Source organism: Gracilinanus agilis, chromosome 2, assembly GCF_016433145.1.
Source record: "Gracilinanus agilis isolate LMUSP501 chromosome 2, AgileGrace, whole genome shotgun sequence".
Lineage (NCBI taxonomy): Eukaryota > Metazoa > Chordata > Mammalia > Didelphimorphia > Didelphidae > Gracilinanus > Gracilinanus agilis.
In genome coordinates, this window is record NC_058131.1 from 59,923,745 (window position 1) to 59,942,817 (window position 19,073).

At 41.0% G+C, this 19,073-nt stretch overlaps 1 protein-coding gene across 1 annotated transcript in view; it reads right to left on the bottom strand.

The window, feature by feature from the left end:
• The window catches only part of DNAAF1 (dynein axonemal assembly factor 1), a 37,077-nt gene that overhangs the window by 1,859 nt on the left and 16,145 nt on the right, over window positions 1-19,073 (bottom strand). The window contains exons 2-11 of the mRNA XM_044660557.1: window positions 16,556-16,688; window positions 15,156-15,247; window positions 12,601-12,822; window positions 12,234-12,400; window positions 9,511-9,632; window positions 7,431-7,597; window positions 5,591-5,857; window positions 4,297-4,397; window positions 3,756-3,818; window positions 840-1,206 (exon numbers count right to left, since the gene is read on the bottom strand). Of these exons, the coding sequence (XP_044516492.1) occupies window positions 840-1,206; window positions 3,756-3,818; window positions 4,297-4,397; window positions 5,591-5,857; window positions 7,431-7,597; window positions 9,511-9,632; window positions 12,234-12,400; window positions 12,601-12,822; window positions 15,156-15,247; window positions 16,556-16,688 (1,701 nt within the window). The remainder of the gene's footprint in view (window positions 1-839; window positions 1,207-3,755; window positions 3,819-4,296; window positions 4,398-5,590; window positions 5,858-7,430; window positions 7,598-9,510; window positions 9,633-12,233; window positions 12,401-12,600; window positions 12,823-15,155; window positions 15,248-16,555; window positions 16,689-19,073) is intronic.

Genomic DNA, 19,073 nt, shown 5'->3' on the forward strand with positions numbered 1-19,073 from the left:
AAGCACGACTATATCAATTTAATTAACTTGGTAGAAGATCACTACCCAAGGGTAATCAATCTGTGTCCAGGGCATTCGTTTTATATTCCCAATCCTAATCAAATGACTGAAGTGCCAAAGTTTGATTAAATTTCATCTCACATTTTGTTAAATGAAATGAAAAAAAAAAAGATGTGAAACACAGCCAACTGAGAGTCACCTTTTGGATTTGAAGCATAGGATTTCATCATAAAAGAAACTCTAGATTATATTGAAGCATCAATTTATCTCTTTTAAAGCTGAGAATCTGCCATATTAAATGATCGCTGGATGCTGTCAGTAGAACTGACAGCTTCATAGCCATTCTAGATGGGGGAATGGAACAAGACTTGCATTTGGATCAGGGGGACCCACCCCAAATCCCAGCTCTGCTACTTACAACCTATGAGACAAAGAATAGCTTTGGGCCTTTCCTTCCTGACCAAACCACCCCTTATGATTCCTCCCTTTCCAGCTTTAGGTCCTCTAACTATGGCCAGATTCTTTCCTCAGAGACTATTTTCAAGATAATACAAGTCAAGGTAGCTATCTGACTCATTGAGTAGAGCACTAGGCCTGGAGTCAGGAGGACCTGGGTTTAAATCTGACCTCAAGACATTTCTGTGCTTTGTGACCTTGGGCAAGTCACTTAAGCCTAACAGCCTAGCCTCTGTCTTAGAAATGATACTAGGGCAGAAAGTAAGGGGGAAAGGAGGGAGAGAGAGAGAAGAGAATGGAGGGAAGAAGGAAAAGGAAGGAAGGACAAGTTTATTTTCAGAGAAGAAACAAACCTCCGCCATGCCTGTTAAGTTCTGAATTACCTGACAGGGAGGGAGAACCTGGAGTACCATCCTTGTCTACATTTGGGAGAGGTTGTGGGTTTCCTTTTTCATTGCAGGTTGGTGCCATTGATGACTCCTCTAACAGCTTTTTGCTGATCTCTTGAATCAATGGTACCGAAAACTTCGGATGGTCCTTTGGGCTTTCCAAGTCTCTATTTGATTCTGTTTCAAATATTTCTGAAAGGGGCGAGATGGTCTTCTTGGAGGTGTCTTTAGAAATGGTAAATATATTAGAAAGTGCATCAGGAGACATTTTATCCTTCATTGCTAGTATTGTGTGGTCTTCTTCCAGATCACTGTCATCACTTGCTCCAGAAATTATTTCAATTTTTGGAATAGGGCCTTTCTAGTAAAAGGGGAAAAAAACCATATAAACCAGTGATATGCCACTTCTGAGGTGCTGAAATGAGTGACACGTCATTTTGGTTGTTCTCCATGATCCAGATTTCCCACACCCGCACAGAAGAGGAGCCATGTACTCGCCCTCTCCTCCAGGGTCACACATCCAGCTCCGCTGCTGGGATTCTAAGGCTTCCAGGGCCACATTACTCACCACCCCACCCAGCCAATTCACCCTTCTGGCTCCTCGAACACAACACTCCATCTGTTGCCCAGCACCTTCGTACGTGCTGCCCCTTAGGCCTGGAATGCATTTCCTCTGTCTCTGTCTCATAGGATTGCTAGTTTCCTTCAGAGATCAGTTCAGGCATCTTCTCCATGAAGTCTTTCACATATCCCTGCCCTCCCCAAAGAATGTGGGCTCCTTGAGGACAAGGATGGTTTTATTTTTGTTTCTATATTCCCAGGCCTAGCCTAGTACTTGGCTCAAAGTATTGCTTAATAAATGCATGGTGATTCTTATCCTTCCCATTACAAGTACAAGGGTGGAAGGGAGCTGGGTGGCTCAGTGGACAGAGAGCCAGGCTTAGAGACTGGAGGCCATGAGTTCAAATCTGGCCCCAGACACTTCCTAGATGTGTGACCCTGGGCAAGTCATTTAATCCCCATTGCCTAGTCCTTATTGCTCTTCTGTTCTGGAACCAAGACAAAGGGTTAAAAAAAAAAAGTACATCGGCACAATGGCGTAAGGGGCTGACAATTTTGACTAATCATCATACCATGTATTTCTTTCTCTTACTCTCCACATACATGCTCTCATACACATACAAAGGATGGATACATTATTATAGAGACATACTGAACAGACATATCTTGGCATATCTTTAATTGGTTTTGCAAAAACACAGTAGGTGGCTCAGTGGATAGAGAACAAGTTTTGGAGACTAGAGGTCCTGGGTTCCAATCTAGCCTTAAACATTTCCTAGATGTGTGACCCTAGGCAAGTCACTTAGTCCTGACTGGTCTAACCCTTGCTACTCTTCTGTTTTAGAACTGATACTAAGATAGAGGGTAAGGGTTTAAAAAAAGCCCCACATTAGGTGAAATATTATTAAAGGGGGCAGTCAATTCCAAGGAACAGTGGAATAAGTAGCCAAACTATTGCAGTGGAGTTTTCCATGATTTCAGTGGGGTTGGATTATAATGCATTAATTATATTCAAAGTGAACTATAAAATTATGCAAGTTGTGCCTGCATTATTCTAACAATAACACGTTTCTTAAGAAGTGAGAGGACAACTATTATTATTCCCATTATACAGGTACTAAAAATGATGCTCAAAGACACAAGGAGGCTACTGTAGAAAAGGCACTAATCATCCCTACTGTCTGCCAATCAACTTGCTACTCCCAGAGCAGACGAGCTAACTTAGCTGAAACAACAAGGTCCCCTGAGGCAGAGATAACAGGTAATCCAGGAGCCAGACTGGTTAGCCCATCCCTACCACATCTTGACCACCCTCCTCTCCCCTCTGACCCTGATGGAGTCATGCTGAGCCCAAAGGTTTTGGGAACAGCAATGCTTCCAGACAATGACCACATTCATAAAACAATCCCTGTGCAGATGCAGTCTGGAAACTGTTCCAACAGATGCTACAGCCACAGCCACTGAAGACTCAGGGAGGAAAGTTGTCACCAGTCTTTGGCTCTGTCAAATAGTTCAGCATTGGAAAAAGTGTGATATGGTTTTATCAGTGGAAATGGCATTAAAGAAGCAGTTTTCCAACTGCTTTGCTGCTATGTCCAAAGGACTCTGGGACCTCTCCATCTGACTTACAGCAGAACCTCCTTGATGAGTCGTCTCCTCCATCAGAACGTGAGCTCAGGGAGAGTGGGGACTGGCTTTTCTTTATATACTTGGCCCTTAGTCCAGGGCTTTGCACATAGCAAATGTTTCATACATACTTCATTCATTCACTCATCCTTGAAGTGACTTGCCCAAGGCCATCCAGTGCAGAAAGGAGGACTCCAAACCAGCTCCTGTCTCTAAGTTCAGTCTCCTCCCAGCTCTCCTCAAATTTTCTAAGCTTTTGGTTAAGTGGCCAATTTGAAAATATAACATGTCAAGTAAAAGACAACAGATAATTTCACATTTTATCATGAATTATTCATATGGAATGTATTGATTATGAAGAGAATGTTAAACAGTTTTCAAGTCTTCATTTTACAGCATTTGTGTTATAAAGTTTTATTTGTGGGGGCAGCTAGGTGGTTTAGTGGACTGAGAGCCAGGCCTAGAAATGGGAGGTCCTGGGTTCAAATATGGCCTTCAACGCTTCCTAGCTATGTGACCCTGGGCAAGTCACTTAACTCTCATTGCCTAGCCTTTACCATTCTTCTGCCTTAAAACTAATACAAAATATTTATTCTAAGACAGAAGGGTAAAAAAAAAAAAGGTTTTATTTGGTAGAGCTAGAATCTAAAATACAGTCCAGAATTATGATATTGAACCAAACATGTAAAGGGAAAATAAACTCTTATCACCGATGATACTTACCTTTTCATCTAAATCTTCAGGCAAATTCTCATTAAATTCTATGTCTTCTAAATCAGGAAGATCCTGAAGGATTAAACCACAAAATATGTCACCAGGGAAAGGGGGAGGGGTGAAAATGTCCCGAGAGGTGTGTTCACCAGGTAAAGTGGAAAAATGGGGTGATTATCTAATGATGTTCTAACTTCCCCCCTCCATCATATGGATATTTCAAATGAAAATGCTTAATACTGATGGACTATTAGAGATGGAATGGATCCCAGAGCTTTAGTCCAACCCCATATTTTATAGAGGAGAAAACTGAGGCCGAAGGAGATTAAGTTACAAGTCCAAATTCATCGGACACATTAGTGGTAGAGCAGAGAACAGAACATCTGATTCTCAGTCTTGTGTTTTTCATGCCACACCAAGCAGCACCCTCTGATGCAATGGCATGGCAAATGGAAATTTACAAGAATCTGGGTGCTTGGCCAACTAAGCCATACTCGACTAGATACTCTACTAAGTATAAAACAAAGATTAGTCACCACAGATGAGAACATACATCAATGAAAAGCTTGTTCTTTGCCTCCAATTCAATGATTTCTAATTCTTTAGCTTCATCCAGGTCTGTCTTCTCCATACTCAGAGCTTTTAATGTTGATTCTAAGGAACAGTAAATGTTGCATATATCCTGGAATTAATTTTATAAGCAGTTTTTTAGTGGATAAACAGAGGAAAGAGGCCCAAGAGTAAGGCAGACAAAGGAAAATAGAGCCAAGGTCTAGGATGAAATGACTGTGGAAAGGGCTACTTCTCCTAAAAAGAAACCTGAAAAAAAGCTTTGCAAAATAATGCAAAGGTAAAAATTCAGGACTAGAAGAAAAGGATACACATCTACTCCATATGACCCTAGCAAAGGAATAATGAATGTGGATGGACAAAGAATCTGGATGTTGACCTGCAGTGTCTAAGGAATTGTCAATGAATTTAAAGGTAAAAATTACTAAGCATGTTTAGTGGGCTATCTTGATGGTCAACACTAATCTCCTACTAAAAATCTTGATGGAAAGAGTTACTCTGGGATAACTGCTAATAAGAATCTACAACATCTGGATGGCATTAATGTATATAGTATCATTTGGAGTTCCTCCTTGTCAGGTCCCAGGAAGCAACCAATTTAAAATATAATCAACCTAAAAGATATAAGCAGTAATCTCAGGACCTGAGGGATTATGGAAGGCTGCTAGCAAGAGCAGAGGCTGTGTATGTCACGAGGGCAGGAAGACCATCCTGAACCCTGGCTCCTGATTCTGCATTAACCAAGCTGTCTCTTGAGAGGCCATCAGGGCCAAGAAGGCTGTGAGCTGGCCCGGGCAGGCATATCTATTGGTTCTCCAAGATCAGTGGGGATAGAAGGGGGTGAAGAACAAAGTTATGAAAAGGTCAAGTGAACAGCACGAAGCCATAGAATGGAAAGGATGGGCTGGAGAGCTGCTGGGGGTAGGGATCATCCAGACTGGGCACAAACCTCTTCATGTGACTGCCAACAAGTGGTGGCCTCAGGGAAAACTCTGCATTAGCCTGAATTTAAGGCAAAGAGAAAGAATTTGGAAATGAGGCAAGCTTAGCACCATTTGATTACCTGGGTTCATTCTACCATGAGATTTCCACCTTCTGGGCAATAAGTAGAGACACTGAATTATCACTCCAATACTAAAGAATACTTCACTTGACTCTCAGATTTGATTTATTTATTGTTGACATCTCTCAGTGGATGTTACCTTCTATAAATTAATCAGAGGGAATAACACCCAGCTCTGGTCTCTGCTCATGTGAATCTCTTGGCTTGCAATTACCTTTCTGTGCAGCGCTGGAGTCTGAGGGCTTTGCATCTTTCTCTTGAAAATCTGATTCTGAGCTCTTCTCTTGGTTTTCTCCTTTTGCTTCTAGAGGTTGCTTATTTTTCATATTTGAGTCTTCAGGAAAGGCTTCCTCCTGGGCATCAAAACTCTCTTGAACAAATTTCTCTATTTTCTGCTGTACTTCATCTTGAGCAGGGGGCTTCTGACTTCCTTCTGTGCCTGAATCTGCGCTCTGGCTCTTGCTGGACAGTGCAATCTCTCCTATGAGAAGTCAGAGAGTCAACATGAAGAACACTTAACACTAATGTCTGTGTGCATATTAGGAACTGATGGGGGGGGTTCTGTCTCATCTGCCATCTGTATGAGAAGGAGCCCCCCTAAACATGCACCTGGCAGGCACATTACTCCTTTCACAGACTAAAGGGAGCAGTGGATAGAAGGAGCCTTGGCTAGATGCTCAGGAATATCTGACACTGAACCTGGACAAGTCACTTAACCTCTGCCTGCCTGAGTTTCTTTATCTGTAAAACAGAGATCATAATAGCACCTCCTTTCTAGGCTGCCATGAAGCCTGGAATTACAATGCATTTGTAAAGTACTCTGCAAATCTTTAAAGGCTATACAACAAAATGCTAGCTAGGAGGAAGAGGATGATAGGATGACTTCTCCTGTCCCACCCCAGCTCTGAAGTACATATCCTTTGGGCAGGTCAGAGCACTAGCTGTCTGTGAGTGGGAATTGGGTGTGCACAGCACCCTGGCACCCAAGTGGAAGTAGGGTGCCAATGGGGATATAATAGAAGCAGATGACACATCCTCAACTTTCCAGCAGCTTATGAGCTCACCATGGAGGCAATGTTCCTTGGAGGTGTGAAGTAGCAGCACCAAGCAGCAGAGGGCAAGTGCCCAGCAGTGATTCAGAAACATCCTGGGGCATGATTAACGCAGGCACTTGGAGAAGAGGCCCCTGCAAGGGATCCTCAGAACACCAGGGATGTACAAGGAGTCGGGCTGAGCCTGAATCCTGCTGCTTGGGCTGGGGTTGACTTCTCCTATGCTAACCACAGGCCCCTCTGATGGGCCAATGGCAAGAATGGCTTTAGTCAAAAAATTCATCTCGTTAATGCCTAGCTGGCTGGGCCCCTCGCTCAGATGACCAGAGACACACAACTTGTCGGTGCCATCTGAAGCATTTCCTGCTGTCTTCTTTGACCTTACATAGTAGAACCTCTTAGTCTGCCCTTTCCTGACACAGCCTTCAAGAACAAGGAGCTGTTTCTACATTATAACGGAGTATTAGAGAAGGAAGTAATTGGAAAAGCTGTAACAACCATAAAAACAATTTTGAAAAATTTGATTTAAAAAACTCATTGACTTAAAGTCAATTAAATTAGTATAAAATTATGAATTTAAGAGCTAAAGTTATTAAAACTTATTTAATTACATGCTAGTGAACTATTTTCTAGCCCAACAAGGGTAATTTTAACTGCTTTCCATAGTCTGAGTCCAATTTTTCTCTGCATTTGGCCAGGTTCTATCTGCCAGTCTGAAGATGAGCAAAGCTGAGGCAATTATAGATGGGCTACTTTAAATGGGGGAATATTAGGTTAAGGTTACGAGTCAGAAATCAAAGTCAGTGATTTCATTGGTCTCTGAAACCCTCAGTGTACAAATTCTTCTCATACAAGTTGTCCAGGGCAATGAATAATTAAGTGACATGTCAGAATGTTTGCGTTCAGTGACTCGAGGTCAGCATTAGCAAGTTGCCGGGCTGAGCTACGCCTCAAGCTAGCTTAGAGAAGGGATCCTATGTGGGCTCCTTCTCCACATGATACCTTTTTCTGCCATTTCTCTCTGTCTCTTTTTCTCCAATGCTCTTTGCCTAATTGTGGCCAGCGCTTCAATACTCTCTTCAATCTTCTTCCGCTCTTTGGTTTCCCATCTTCCCCTCTCTTCCTTCTCAGCTTCACTCCCTCCTTTGGCCCAGGCTTCTGCACAGGCTCTGTTTAGAAAAGAAAAGCGCATAGAAGAAATGGTGAGCAGGAAGATTTCAGGAAATCCTTGAAAGAGCTATGTGAACTATTGCAAAGGGAGGTGAGCAGAACCAGGAAAACAGTATATATATTGATGATCCACTGTGAATGACAGGCCAGGGATGGTGAACCTATGGCATGGGTGCCAAAGATGGCACACTGAGTGCTCTCTGTGAGCACGTGGCTGCCCACCACTCCTCCCTCACCCTGTTCATTACTAGAAAGGTAGAGGGACTGTTGCTGGGCTGCTCCCTCTCCCTCTCCACTGCCCCTCTGCCCAGGACCCCAGTGGGAACACACAGGGGGAAGATGGTGCACAGTGCACAGGCCACTCCCCTCCCCTACCCCTCCACCCAGCAGCCAAATGGGAGTGCTTCCTCCCTCCCCATGTGGGGTAAGAGGGGGCACACCTGACATACTGGGGGGGGGTGCAGCACTCAGTCTGGGGGGTGGGGTGGGGGCAGGCCCGGCACTCTCTCTCTAAAAGGTTCGCCATCACTGATAGGCTATTTTTAGCCATTACAGTGATCCAAGACAATCAGTCCCCAGAACTCAGGATGAAAAATGGCATCTGCATCCAGAGAAAGGATAGGGTCTGAATATAGACCAAAATATCATTTCACTTTTTCTTCATTTTTTTGTTGTTGAATTCTCTACCACGAAATAACTAACATGGACAAATGCTTTACATTATTAAACATGTAAACATCTATGTCATATTACTTGCCCTCTCTGGAAGGGGAGAAGAGAGAAAAGAGGATAGAGAGAGGGAAGAAAAGAGGGGAGAATTTAACTCAAAAATAAAAAATAAAAACAAACCAAAGTTAAAAATTGTTTTTACATTTAATTGAGGAAAAGATAAAATATTACATAAGAAAGAAAAGCAAAGAATCCCTCAGAAAAACTTGGGAGTGTGGGGTTTGTGAGAGATTTAAAAATCTATAGTTTAAAGGGAAATACAGAGCACATAAATGGACGAATAAATGGTTTTATCTTAGTGGAAAACAAGTGACCCTATCTGTAAACAATCTTAGCATAAGAAAAGAAAATGAGTTATGGGTTAATTTTCCTTTTTAAAAAGTCACTTGATTGCGCACCTTCCTTAAAATCCTAATCTGTTGGTATGGTGGTAGGCTCTGGAGGTTCTGCCAGCTTGGTCCACTGATGGTATGTATGTGTCTTTTTATTTTTTTTTTAAGCCCTCACCTTCTGTCTTAGAATCAATACTGTGAATTGTTTCCGGGGCAGAAGAGAGGTAAGGATTAGACAATGGGGTTAAGTGACTTGCCCAGGGTCACATAGCTGGGAAATATCTGAGGGCAGATTTGAACCCAGGACACCTCCTGTCTCTAGACCTGGCTATCCACTGAGCTACCTTGTGCACCCTGTGTATATATATCTTAATTCTCTAAACTAGTATCTGGAGCAGATCCCCAAGAATTTTAACTTGCTAACAGTTAAGCTGGTTCAAGTTAGGGTGTATTTGAAAATGCAGAATAAAAACTGCTCTTTAAAATGTTCTAAATTTCAAACTCTCCATTCCTTAACACCAGTTTTCTCTCATAAAAAAAAAAACTCAATTATTGAAGCGTGCCTATATGTCTGACATTTAAAAAGATTAAAATTGATCCAGGGAGCATTGATCACTTGAGTCAGAAAATCTATCTTTGAGTCCCAATTCTAGTTACTTAACAATCCATATGACTATAAGTGGAGGAGGTAATCTCTCAGCCTCAGTTTCCCCATTTGTAAAAGAGGGATAAAGTACTCATATGTTTCTTTATATGAAGATGAAATGGAAGAGGAAATGAGATGTTTGTAAAAATGAGGTGAAGTATAAAGTGAGACAAATGTTGCCCATTAAGCTCGTAATTATTTTTACCTGTCCTTTGGAAAAACGGGCCTATCATCCAGATAGGTCAGTACTTTTAGTCGAATGGTAACTGTTCTTCTGTAGTGCATAATTTTCTTTATTACTGTGTTTCCCATCAAATTCAATACACGCTAGAAACAAAGAAGTACAGTAAAATTAAGTACTGGAAATAAAATTTATATGGTATCTATAGTCTATACATTAAGAAGTTGTGAATTAATGAGCTACATATGCACAAAAAGTTACATGTCTACAAATCCTTTATCAGATAGCTTAGAGCCCCTTGCTTTGACCATGTAGTTTGAGATTGTGTTCATGAGATTTGCAAGAATAATGCAAACTATGCTAATAACTAAATGATTATTCGAGGCATCTGATGATACAGTAGATAGAGTGATTTGTATGGAGTCAAAAAGACTTGAGTTTATATCCAGTCTCAGACACTTACTAACTGGGTGACCTTAGGTAAGTCTATTGCCATTTACCTGTCTGCCTCAGTTTCCTTAACTGTAAAATGAGGATAATAACAGCACCTACCTCCCAGGTTTTGGGGAGGATCAAAATAAGATAATAATCATAAAGCACTTAAGTATCTGATATATAGTAGGTACTATATAAATGCTAATTTCCTTTCCATTCCCTCCCCTATTTTGTGTGACTTTACACAGGTTAATTTCTTTCTCTAGGCCTCAGTTTCCTTTTTGGTAAAATTAGGAAGTTAGACTAGAATCCAGTTCCATGGATTCCAGTCTCAGGGGAGTCAGTGAACCTCAATGGGAAAAAAAATTATACTTTTATTTCAATAGAATTGGTTTTCTTTGAGATCCTCTATTTTACTTTATCTGGGGTGGGGGTGGGGTTCTTAGCTTTTGTCTAATCTAGACCTCTTTGGCAGTCTGGGTAAGCCTATGAAATGATCTCTAAACTCTGAGACAAAATTATTCATGACACTATCTTTGGTAATTGAATTGTTTTTTCTACTTCAATCTATTTAACTAGTATCAACCTATGTCTAATTTATTCAGTGTTTCCTTTCCCATCAGAACCAACTTTAAATAAAAAGGTACTAATTGTTAGAAATAAGAGGCATCACCTCTGGCATTACTTCTGGGAATGTCACTAGGGGACAGGACAGACTCTCCCAGGCTTTACTGATCAGCTCAGATCAACAGGGGAAGAAGAGAGCAGTTATAATATGGATTAAGTACATTTCTAAGATCTTCCTCTATTCCTGGGATTTTACAAATCCCTCTTCTATTTTTAGGGGTTCAACAGAGGTAATCAGGTTAAGATAACATGAGATTAAATAAATTTTCAAAATTTTATATGCTTTCAATAATTACTTTCCCTGTCAAATCCTCTATTCTTTTGAGTTGCAAGGGACCATAGAGGTCACCAGGTCCAGGAATTCCATCTAGAACAGGCTGCTCCTTTCTTTTTTTTTCCTTTTCCTCCTCACCTTCTGTCTTGGAAACAATAGATAGGCAAGGGCTAGGCAGTGGGGGTTAAGTGACTTGCCCAAGGTCACACAGGGATAAGTATCTGAGACCAGATTTGAACTCAGGTCTGGTTTTCTGTCCACTAAGCCACTTAGCTGCCTCTCATTCCTCCAGGTTCTCTTTAAAGAACTCTGCTACCACCTGGGGCAGAGTCCATTTCCTTAGAGTAGCTCCAATTATCAGGAAGTTTACCCCTTACCTTAAGCTGCAATCTGCCTCTTCTTTGCTCCTATTTTTGCCCTTTGTAATCAAGAACATCTAACCCTTTCTCACATCCAATGTAGGGAGGCAACAGAACTCTGTTTAGTTATAATAGTCACACATGATGTCAAAATTAAAGGCAAAGTCCACTCTTTGCTTTGCTTTTTTTTGTAAATGGTGAGGTTTTGCTTGGGCATTGTGGGAAGTGATGGCTATATCAGAAGAAAATATGAGCAGCTAGCTAGAGAGCATGGTGGATATAGCACCAGGCCTGGAATCAGGAGGAACTGGGTTCAAATCTGTCCTCAAACACTTCTCAGATATGGAACTGGGACCTCCAGTTGCCCCACCATCTGGTCTGCCCTCCTTTAGATATGGATATATGTGAATTATAAATCACACTTGTAAAGCACTTTCTTCACAACAACCCTTTAAGGTAGATAGTGCAAAAATGTCATTATACCCATTTTATAGATATGCAAATTGAGGCTCAGAGTGGTTAGAGGATTAGCCCAAAGTCATACAACTAGTGATGTGAGATTCCAAGGTCTTTCCTGAATGTTTTTCCTCAAATGTGGCCCCCAGAACTGAGCATGATACTCTGTTGCAGACGACATGGTATTATTATGATATGGTGCAAGATTCTTAGTTCCTTTAAGAAAAGGAGTGACTTCATTCTCTGTTTTTCTATCCTAGCACTTAGGAGAGTCCCTAGAACCATGATTGTGAACATATGGCACATGTACCAAAAAGGGCACCCTCTCTATGGGTATGTGAGCTGTTGCCCACCAAAGTTCCTTACTAGAAAGGCAGAGGGACTCAGGGGAGCTGCTCCCTTCCCCCTCTCCACTTCACCCATCCCTCTGCCAGCAGCCCAATGAGAGCGCTTCCTCAGGTCTGGGGGGGCGGGCATGGCATGTGGTCTCTAAAAGATTCACCATCACTGCCCCAGAACTTCTGAGGCACTTCATTAATCTTGCTGATTGGCTGATGGATAGAATGAATGAAGAGCAGTTTACTAGGTTTTATTACCAGATCAGGCATGGCTTCCAGCACACAGAGGATATCAGGATCACTCAGCTTGTTATTGGAAAGGTCCAGAACACAGATACTGATGCAATCCTTTAGGTGCTGGATATCTTCCACAGTTTCCAAATGATTGTGGGCAATTTGCAGTGTATTTAGAACTGGAAGACAGGCTGAAAGAGAATTACGGCAGGATTAAACAATAAATATACAAGATTGTTGAAAAGGTCGAGAAGCAGGAAAGAAATGGACATGATGGGAATTGGACATATAGAAGCAGGAAAAGGAATGGACATGAAGAAGAATTGACATATAGAAGCAGGAAAAGTAATCAATATGATGAGAAGTTGACAGAGCACATGATGCCTCTTACACAAGTTCTCAATGGTCTTGATATAATTATTACTGAGGTTTAGGGAATCCAGTTTCTTTAAGGCTTCAAGGTTCTCAATTTTATGAATTAAATTTAATTGCAAGTAGAGGCAACGTAATTCTGTTTGTGCCTCTAAGTTTTCAATTTTCTGTATCCCATTACATTCTAGCCAAAGACACCGTAATCCTGTATATTCTTCCAGGTTCTCGATGCAGTCAAAACCTAGAGCAAACCAACAAGGAGAGTAAGCTAAAAGGAACAAACTGTCAGCAGAGCAAGAATTATAGACAAATGGCATTTAATTATAGACAAAAGCATAAAAACTAACAACCTGGTTCATGAGGTGTTCAGTCCAGCCTTGTCTCATGTTTTTCCTGTCCACACTCTGGGCAATCTAGACTAATCTCTACCCTGGTACATCCTCTAGGAAGTTTTCTTTAATACCCCTGGACTTAATGTGGCATTTTATTATATATATATATATATATATATATCACTCATATGTACTTAAGATTAAATTCTACATTTGGTAGTAATTTGTGTTATATTTATCTTATGCGTCTACTAGATTATAAACTCTTGTCTAAACTTTGTAATTCTTTTACTACCTAGGCTAGTTCTCCGAACAGAGAAGGTTCTTAATGTTTGTTGAATAAATGTCTAACTCAACCTACTGTTCCATGTCTTGGCAATGTAACCAAAGCACTTACAGAATAATTTCACTAACCTTTCTGAAGTGGAATAAAAGAGATAAAAATGAAGGTCCCAATGTACTTTCCCTATAATAGAGCTGCCATTCTAACACCCATGGATTTGGGTAAACCTCTTGGGAAACACTTTCTATTTCCAGCCCAAGGTCCATGTGTTGAGTATGTGTTGTATAAAGTGAGACATCCTTTTGTCTTGAAAGGAGAAAAAGTCACAAGCAGGGAGTATGAGCCCTGTTAGCCAGTTAAACTCTACCCGGGTAATTGTGGAAGGATTTACGACCAACTAAAATCCTATCTTTTACAGGAAGCCTTTCCCAATCCCTCTTAATTCTAGTACCTTTCTTTTGTTATTATTCCTGTTTCATCTTATCTATTGTCTATTTCTGTTCATAAGATGTCTCTCTCATTAGACTGTAAGCTCTTTGAGGGCAGAGGCTGTTTTTGTCTATTTTTGTCCCTGGTGCCTGGCACACTACTGTAGTCACTTATAATGAATGCTTCCTGATTGACTAGACTTCAGTTCTTTCCCTTGTTCTGTCCCAGATCCCTCACCATTGCCTAGAACTCTCCCCTTATACCCACAGTCCCCTGCCCTTTTCTTTACCTGCTTTCCATTTTTTGCTCCCTATAACCAGGATTCCTTACACTGCTGTTCTAATTTTGTTCCTGACTTTTCTAATGAAAAGTCTGGTGAGATGGTGTCCAAGAATGGTTGCAGGGTAAGAATGAAGGAGTTGTAAAACAGAGAGAAGGATGAAGGGAAAGAGAAGGAAGCATTTACAAAGTGCCTACTAAGTGCCAGGCACTGTGCTCATTTGATCTGCATTAGCAACTCTGTAAGGTAAATGCCATTTTACAGTCAAGGAAATAGTTTCCCCAGAAATGTAAATCTATAACCCTTATCTCATAGCTCACTAGTATGAGACTTTCTCCTTAGTGGAGGAGATCAATGCCCTTCATCTTTTCCAGGGAGCAGAGGGGAATTGGCATGGGCAGGAAAGAGATTTCTTCAGTTTTCTTCAAGTTGCTGAGTCTCTAAGAATTTGGGGTGCTTTTGGCTTCTTGCTTCAAGAAAGAAGATGGTTGATGCCAGCCCCATTTCAGGTTTATGGGACTCTGGGAAAAAGCTGACATGAGAGGAGCTGGCAGTCTGCATCTTCTCCCCGTCCCTGGATTGTAACACTAGAGACTTGGGAACTTCCTTTGGATGAGGCCTAGGACTCATGAGTTACCTCACTCCCAATGGGAGAGCTCCTTCCCCCCTCCATTGCATGATGCATATCAGAAGGCAGATTGAACCTGATAGCCTCCCTGCCACCAGACTAATAATTTCTGAAGGAGCAGAGAGAACGCTACCCTACTTCCCTATCTCTCTGGAGAGCAGTGTGGGCAAACTTCTGCCCCAAATTTCTATTTTTCTCATTAAAGAAACAGCAATCTGGAACTATTATAAGGATCAAATGAGATATTTGTAAAAAGTATTTAGCACAGTGCCTGACATATACTAGGTGCTTAATAAATGCTTCCTGCTCCCTTCCTTCCTTCCTTCCTTCCTTCCTTCCTTCCTTCCTTCCTTCCTTCCTTCCTTCCAATCACTTTTTTATGTTATCTCATTGATAATAAGCCTGGGGAATGGGTAGAACAATATTGTGTCCTTTAAGTTCTCCAAGAAGAAGTTGAGGCTCAGTTAGCACACCTTACATGAGGTTTCTCAGCTAGTGAGGGAAAGACTAAGCCTAAATCTAGGCTTTCTGACTTGGTGCCCTGCTCTCTTCCCACTCCACTACAGCTGCTTTCTTGACCTACAATGAACTTTCAATTTCTGTCTGAAAACAGAAGCCTTACCTTTGAAGTGTAAATAAAGTGTGTCATTCAATGCTGGAGTCATATATAACTTTTGATCCTTGCAAAGTTTTCTAAGGAAACTTTTGGTCATTCTGAAATCATAACAAAGTAAAATAAATAAATGATTTTTAAAAGTCACTAATAAGATTTATGTTAATTAAATTGTTCATACCCTTTGACTCAGAAATTCCACTATTGGGATTATATCTCAAGGATATTTTTGACAGGAAGAAAAGACTCACCATGTACATACACACTCATCAGTGTGTTATTTATGATAATAGAGTGTTAGAAACAAAACACATGGCCAACACTTAGGGAATGAACAAATCTATGAATAAAATGAAACATGATGGTACTCTAAGGGATGACAAAAAAGAAGGATTCTGAGGAAGGAAGCCGAGAAAATTCAAAGATTACTGCAGTGTTAAGAAAGCAGAGAGAAAAAAATAGACTGCCCTAGGACTACAATAATGTGAACAAGAGCAATGTAGGGAGGCAACAGAACTCTGTTTAGTTATAATAGTCACACATGATGTCAAAATTAAAGGCAAAGTCCACTCTTTGCTTTGCTTTTTTTGTAAATGGTGAGGTTTTGCTTGGGCATTGTAGGAAGTGATGGCTATATCAGAAGAAAATATGAGCAGCTAGCTAGATAGCATGGTGGATATAGCACCAGGCCTGGAATCAGGAGGAGCTGGGTTCAAATCTGTCCTCAAACACTTCTCAGATGTGTAACCATGGGCAAGTCACTTAATCCCCATTGCGTAGCCCTTGACATTCTTCTGTCTTAGAACTGATATTAGAACAGAAAGTAAGGGTTAAAAAAAGAAAATGCATCAATATATTTTTAAAAAGAAAATCAGGTTGAACAAAAAGAAGTCAATGATGAGATATAATTCTACAATACATTCTACAATACAATACGTTCTACTGAAATAGTTATGAAGCATTATGTCTACAAGATCATTTTTAAGTTTTTTCTTTTGAATGTAGCCAACAAAAATATCCAATATCCCAAAGGCAACAATCCTGAGTGCTACCTGAACCCAATTAAAATGTAATTGGAGAATATTTAACAAAATAATGAAAAATACAATAAAATATGCATAATGTTAATTTATGGCTCTCTAAATAAATATGGAGGCCAGGGATTCTTACAGATGGTTTAGTGTCCCTCTCTCCACTCCTTTCTTATTTCAGTTTAACATTACCCATGTCTTAGATTCATTGTTTTTTCTTAACATTTTTATTGAACATTATTAAAAATAATATTTTCCAATAATAGTTTTTAGGATAGTTCCTCCTACCTAAGGAGAGAGGAAGCTCATTCCATACTATTTTGTTCTATCTTAGCCTTCTATAAAATATCAAGAGATTATTGTTAAGTATAATGTTACCTATGACAATTCTCCTTTTCCTTAGCTTTTTGGCTTGGGGAATGGGTGGTTGAGTTTTGATCTCCGCTTTGCTTCTGCTCACTTTGGAACCATTTTTCTGTAGTGTCTGTCAATTTCTCCTTAGGCTTAATCTCTGAAAGAGAGGGGGAGATTTCTTTGTAATACAAGTAAAAGTTATATGCACTAATTTCTACAAAGTCTGTTTGCAGTTAATGTCAACAGTTTAATAGAACAACAAAGAAATTGTAAACATTTTCTAAGTCTGATCAGTGGTATTTTAGTAAATGTTTAATTAAGAGATCTCCGGGGGAAAAAATGCATGCATGGACACTTTTAAGTTTAATCTGCATTATAACAATTTTCTACATTGTTGTCTGGACAACATATCAAGCCCTGGTTTGTAGCTTTGTTAAGGTGTCAATGCTCACACAGAACATTTAATAACCATCTCTTCAGGACCTTGGATGGCTCCTGTACAACTCTTGAGTCTGCTGTTCATCATAGTGTGTTAAATTCATCCCAATTGTTGAAAGCTATTGTAGCACAGCATAAACTCTAGTAGTTCCCATAATCATGCTGGTAAGACTTCTAGAAGGGGGTTGGTCACGGTCTTTATGTCTAAATTCCAAGAACAAACTTAACTATTTGTGCAGCGGTTGACCACCAGGTAATGACTATCTTTGACCATAAACATGCACGAATATGGTTGGCTGAGAAGCAGCATGCTGACACAGGGAAGGAAAGCTGGGTTTAGAGTTGGACAAAATGGATTAGAATCCCAGAGCTCCTTTCTACCTGTGTGACCTTGGGCCAGTCACTTATTATCTGTCCTGTCAAATGAAGGGTCGGATAAGATGACCTCTCAGGTCTAATTCTCCATCTAAGATTCCAGAATGTAATCTTCAGATGGAGAGGGCTTTCGAGGTACTTCTCAGAAGGAAGGGTTCCCACTGGGAAAAGCATTAGTGAAACTCTGACCCTGAAAGCAAAGACTTGGCTAGCTAATTGTTAAAGGTGTTAAGGTAAGCCACAGAGACACACAAAAAAAGCAAAAATCATAGTCCTTGCCCTCAAAGAACTTGCAGTCTAATGGGTGAGGGAGATAACTGGCAATCATGTACAACCAATATTACACACATATATATAAATATATAATATATGTATGTATGTGTGTATATATATATATATAACATATATATGTATAGCCCTATATTTGGAGATAATCAACAAAGGGAAGGGCCTAGAATTGGTGGGGCAGGGAGTAGTCTGGAAGGGATTCCTATAGAAGATGGGATTTTCCTTGGGACTTGAAGAAAGCCATGAAGCAGAAATGAAGAGGGAAAGTGTTCCAAGGTATGGGGGTCAGTCAGAGAAAAGGAGTGACCTGTGCGAGGAGCCAGGTGGTCAGTGTCACTGTTGTCACATTGTGTGTGTGTGCGTGTGCACACATTGCGCGTGTAATGTGGAAAGATGGTAGAGTATCAAGTTCCCTCTGCAAGACTCCAAACAGAAAATGTGATATGATCAAATCCTGATGGGAGAAATCAAAGTCACAGTGAGTCATTTTTGCAGCTCAGGTCTGCATTGGAAAATAGAGAGGTCTGTGGAACCTGTGAGATGGAGTCTGGCCAGAGGCATGGGTGCCTAGAGCATTCCATTATAAGGAGAGGCTATGTACTAGGGCAAGAGGAAGTCCCAGACCCATACTTGGACACTCCCAGACCCTTATGGGGCATGCATGACAGCTGAGAAAGATGCCTATTTCCCCACTACCAGATCACAGACCCAGGACAGACTGAGTCCTCCCTCTCCCGTCCCCAGCAGGGGTCAGGTTCAGAAGCCAGAAGCAGTCTTGTGGCTCAGACCCCAGAAGCAAAGCAGGGTCTTATTCTAGTCTAGTCTTAAAGCCCACAGAGGAATATCCAAAGGGCAGTTCTGTCACTCTGAACCTGTAGAATGCAGGGTTCTCAGGTGGTTGGCTAATAGGGGCTGAGCCCAGCAGCATCTACTTTTGCTCCTACTCAAACTCAGAGCAGGTACTTGCAGATTTCAAAACAGCCCGACAACAAGCAGACTTCCCTTGGACCTTCTAGAGCACTGAGAGCTTGCAGGTGTGCCCAGACTGAGTTGTCCCCGAGATCCTAGAATAAGTCACACTCCATACTCCAAGAAAGCAGCAACAGGACCCCCCAAGACCTTCCCTTGGGAACTTCCCCTGTGCCCAGCACCAACATCAAGTCAGGAGCTAAGAAGCAGGCTAGAAGAATGAACAAACAAAAAAGAACCTCGCCCCGAAGACCAAGAATGTTAAAGACAAACACACACTCAACTGGGTACAAGAAAGTAGGAGGAGAAGGAGGAGGGAGGTGGAAATGAAGGGAGGGCAACTTGAGGAGGTGGCTGTTATTAGCAAAACACTTTTGAGGATGAATAGGATGAAAGAAGAGAGAGTAGAAAAATGGGGAAAATAGAGTGGAGGATAATATATGGGAATCAATGGTGAAAAATTTTTTTACAA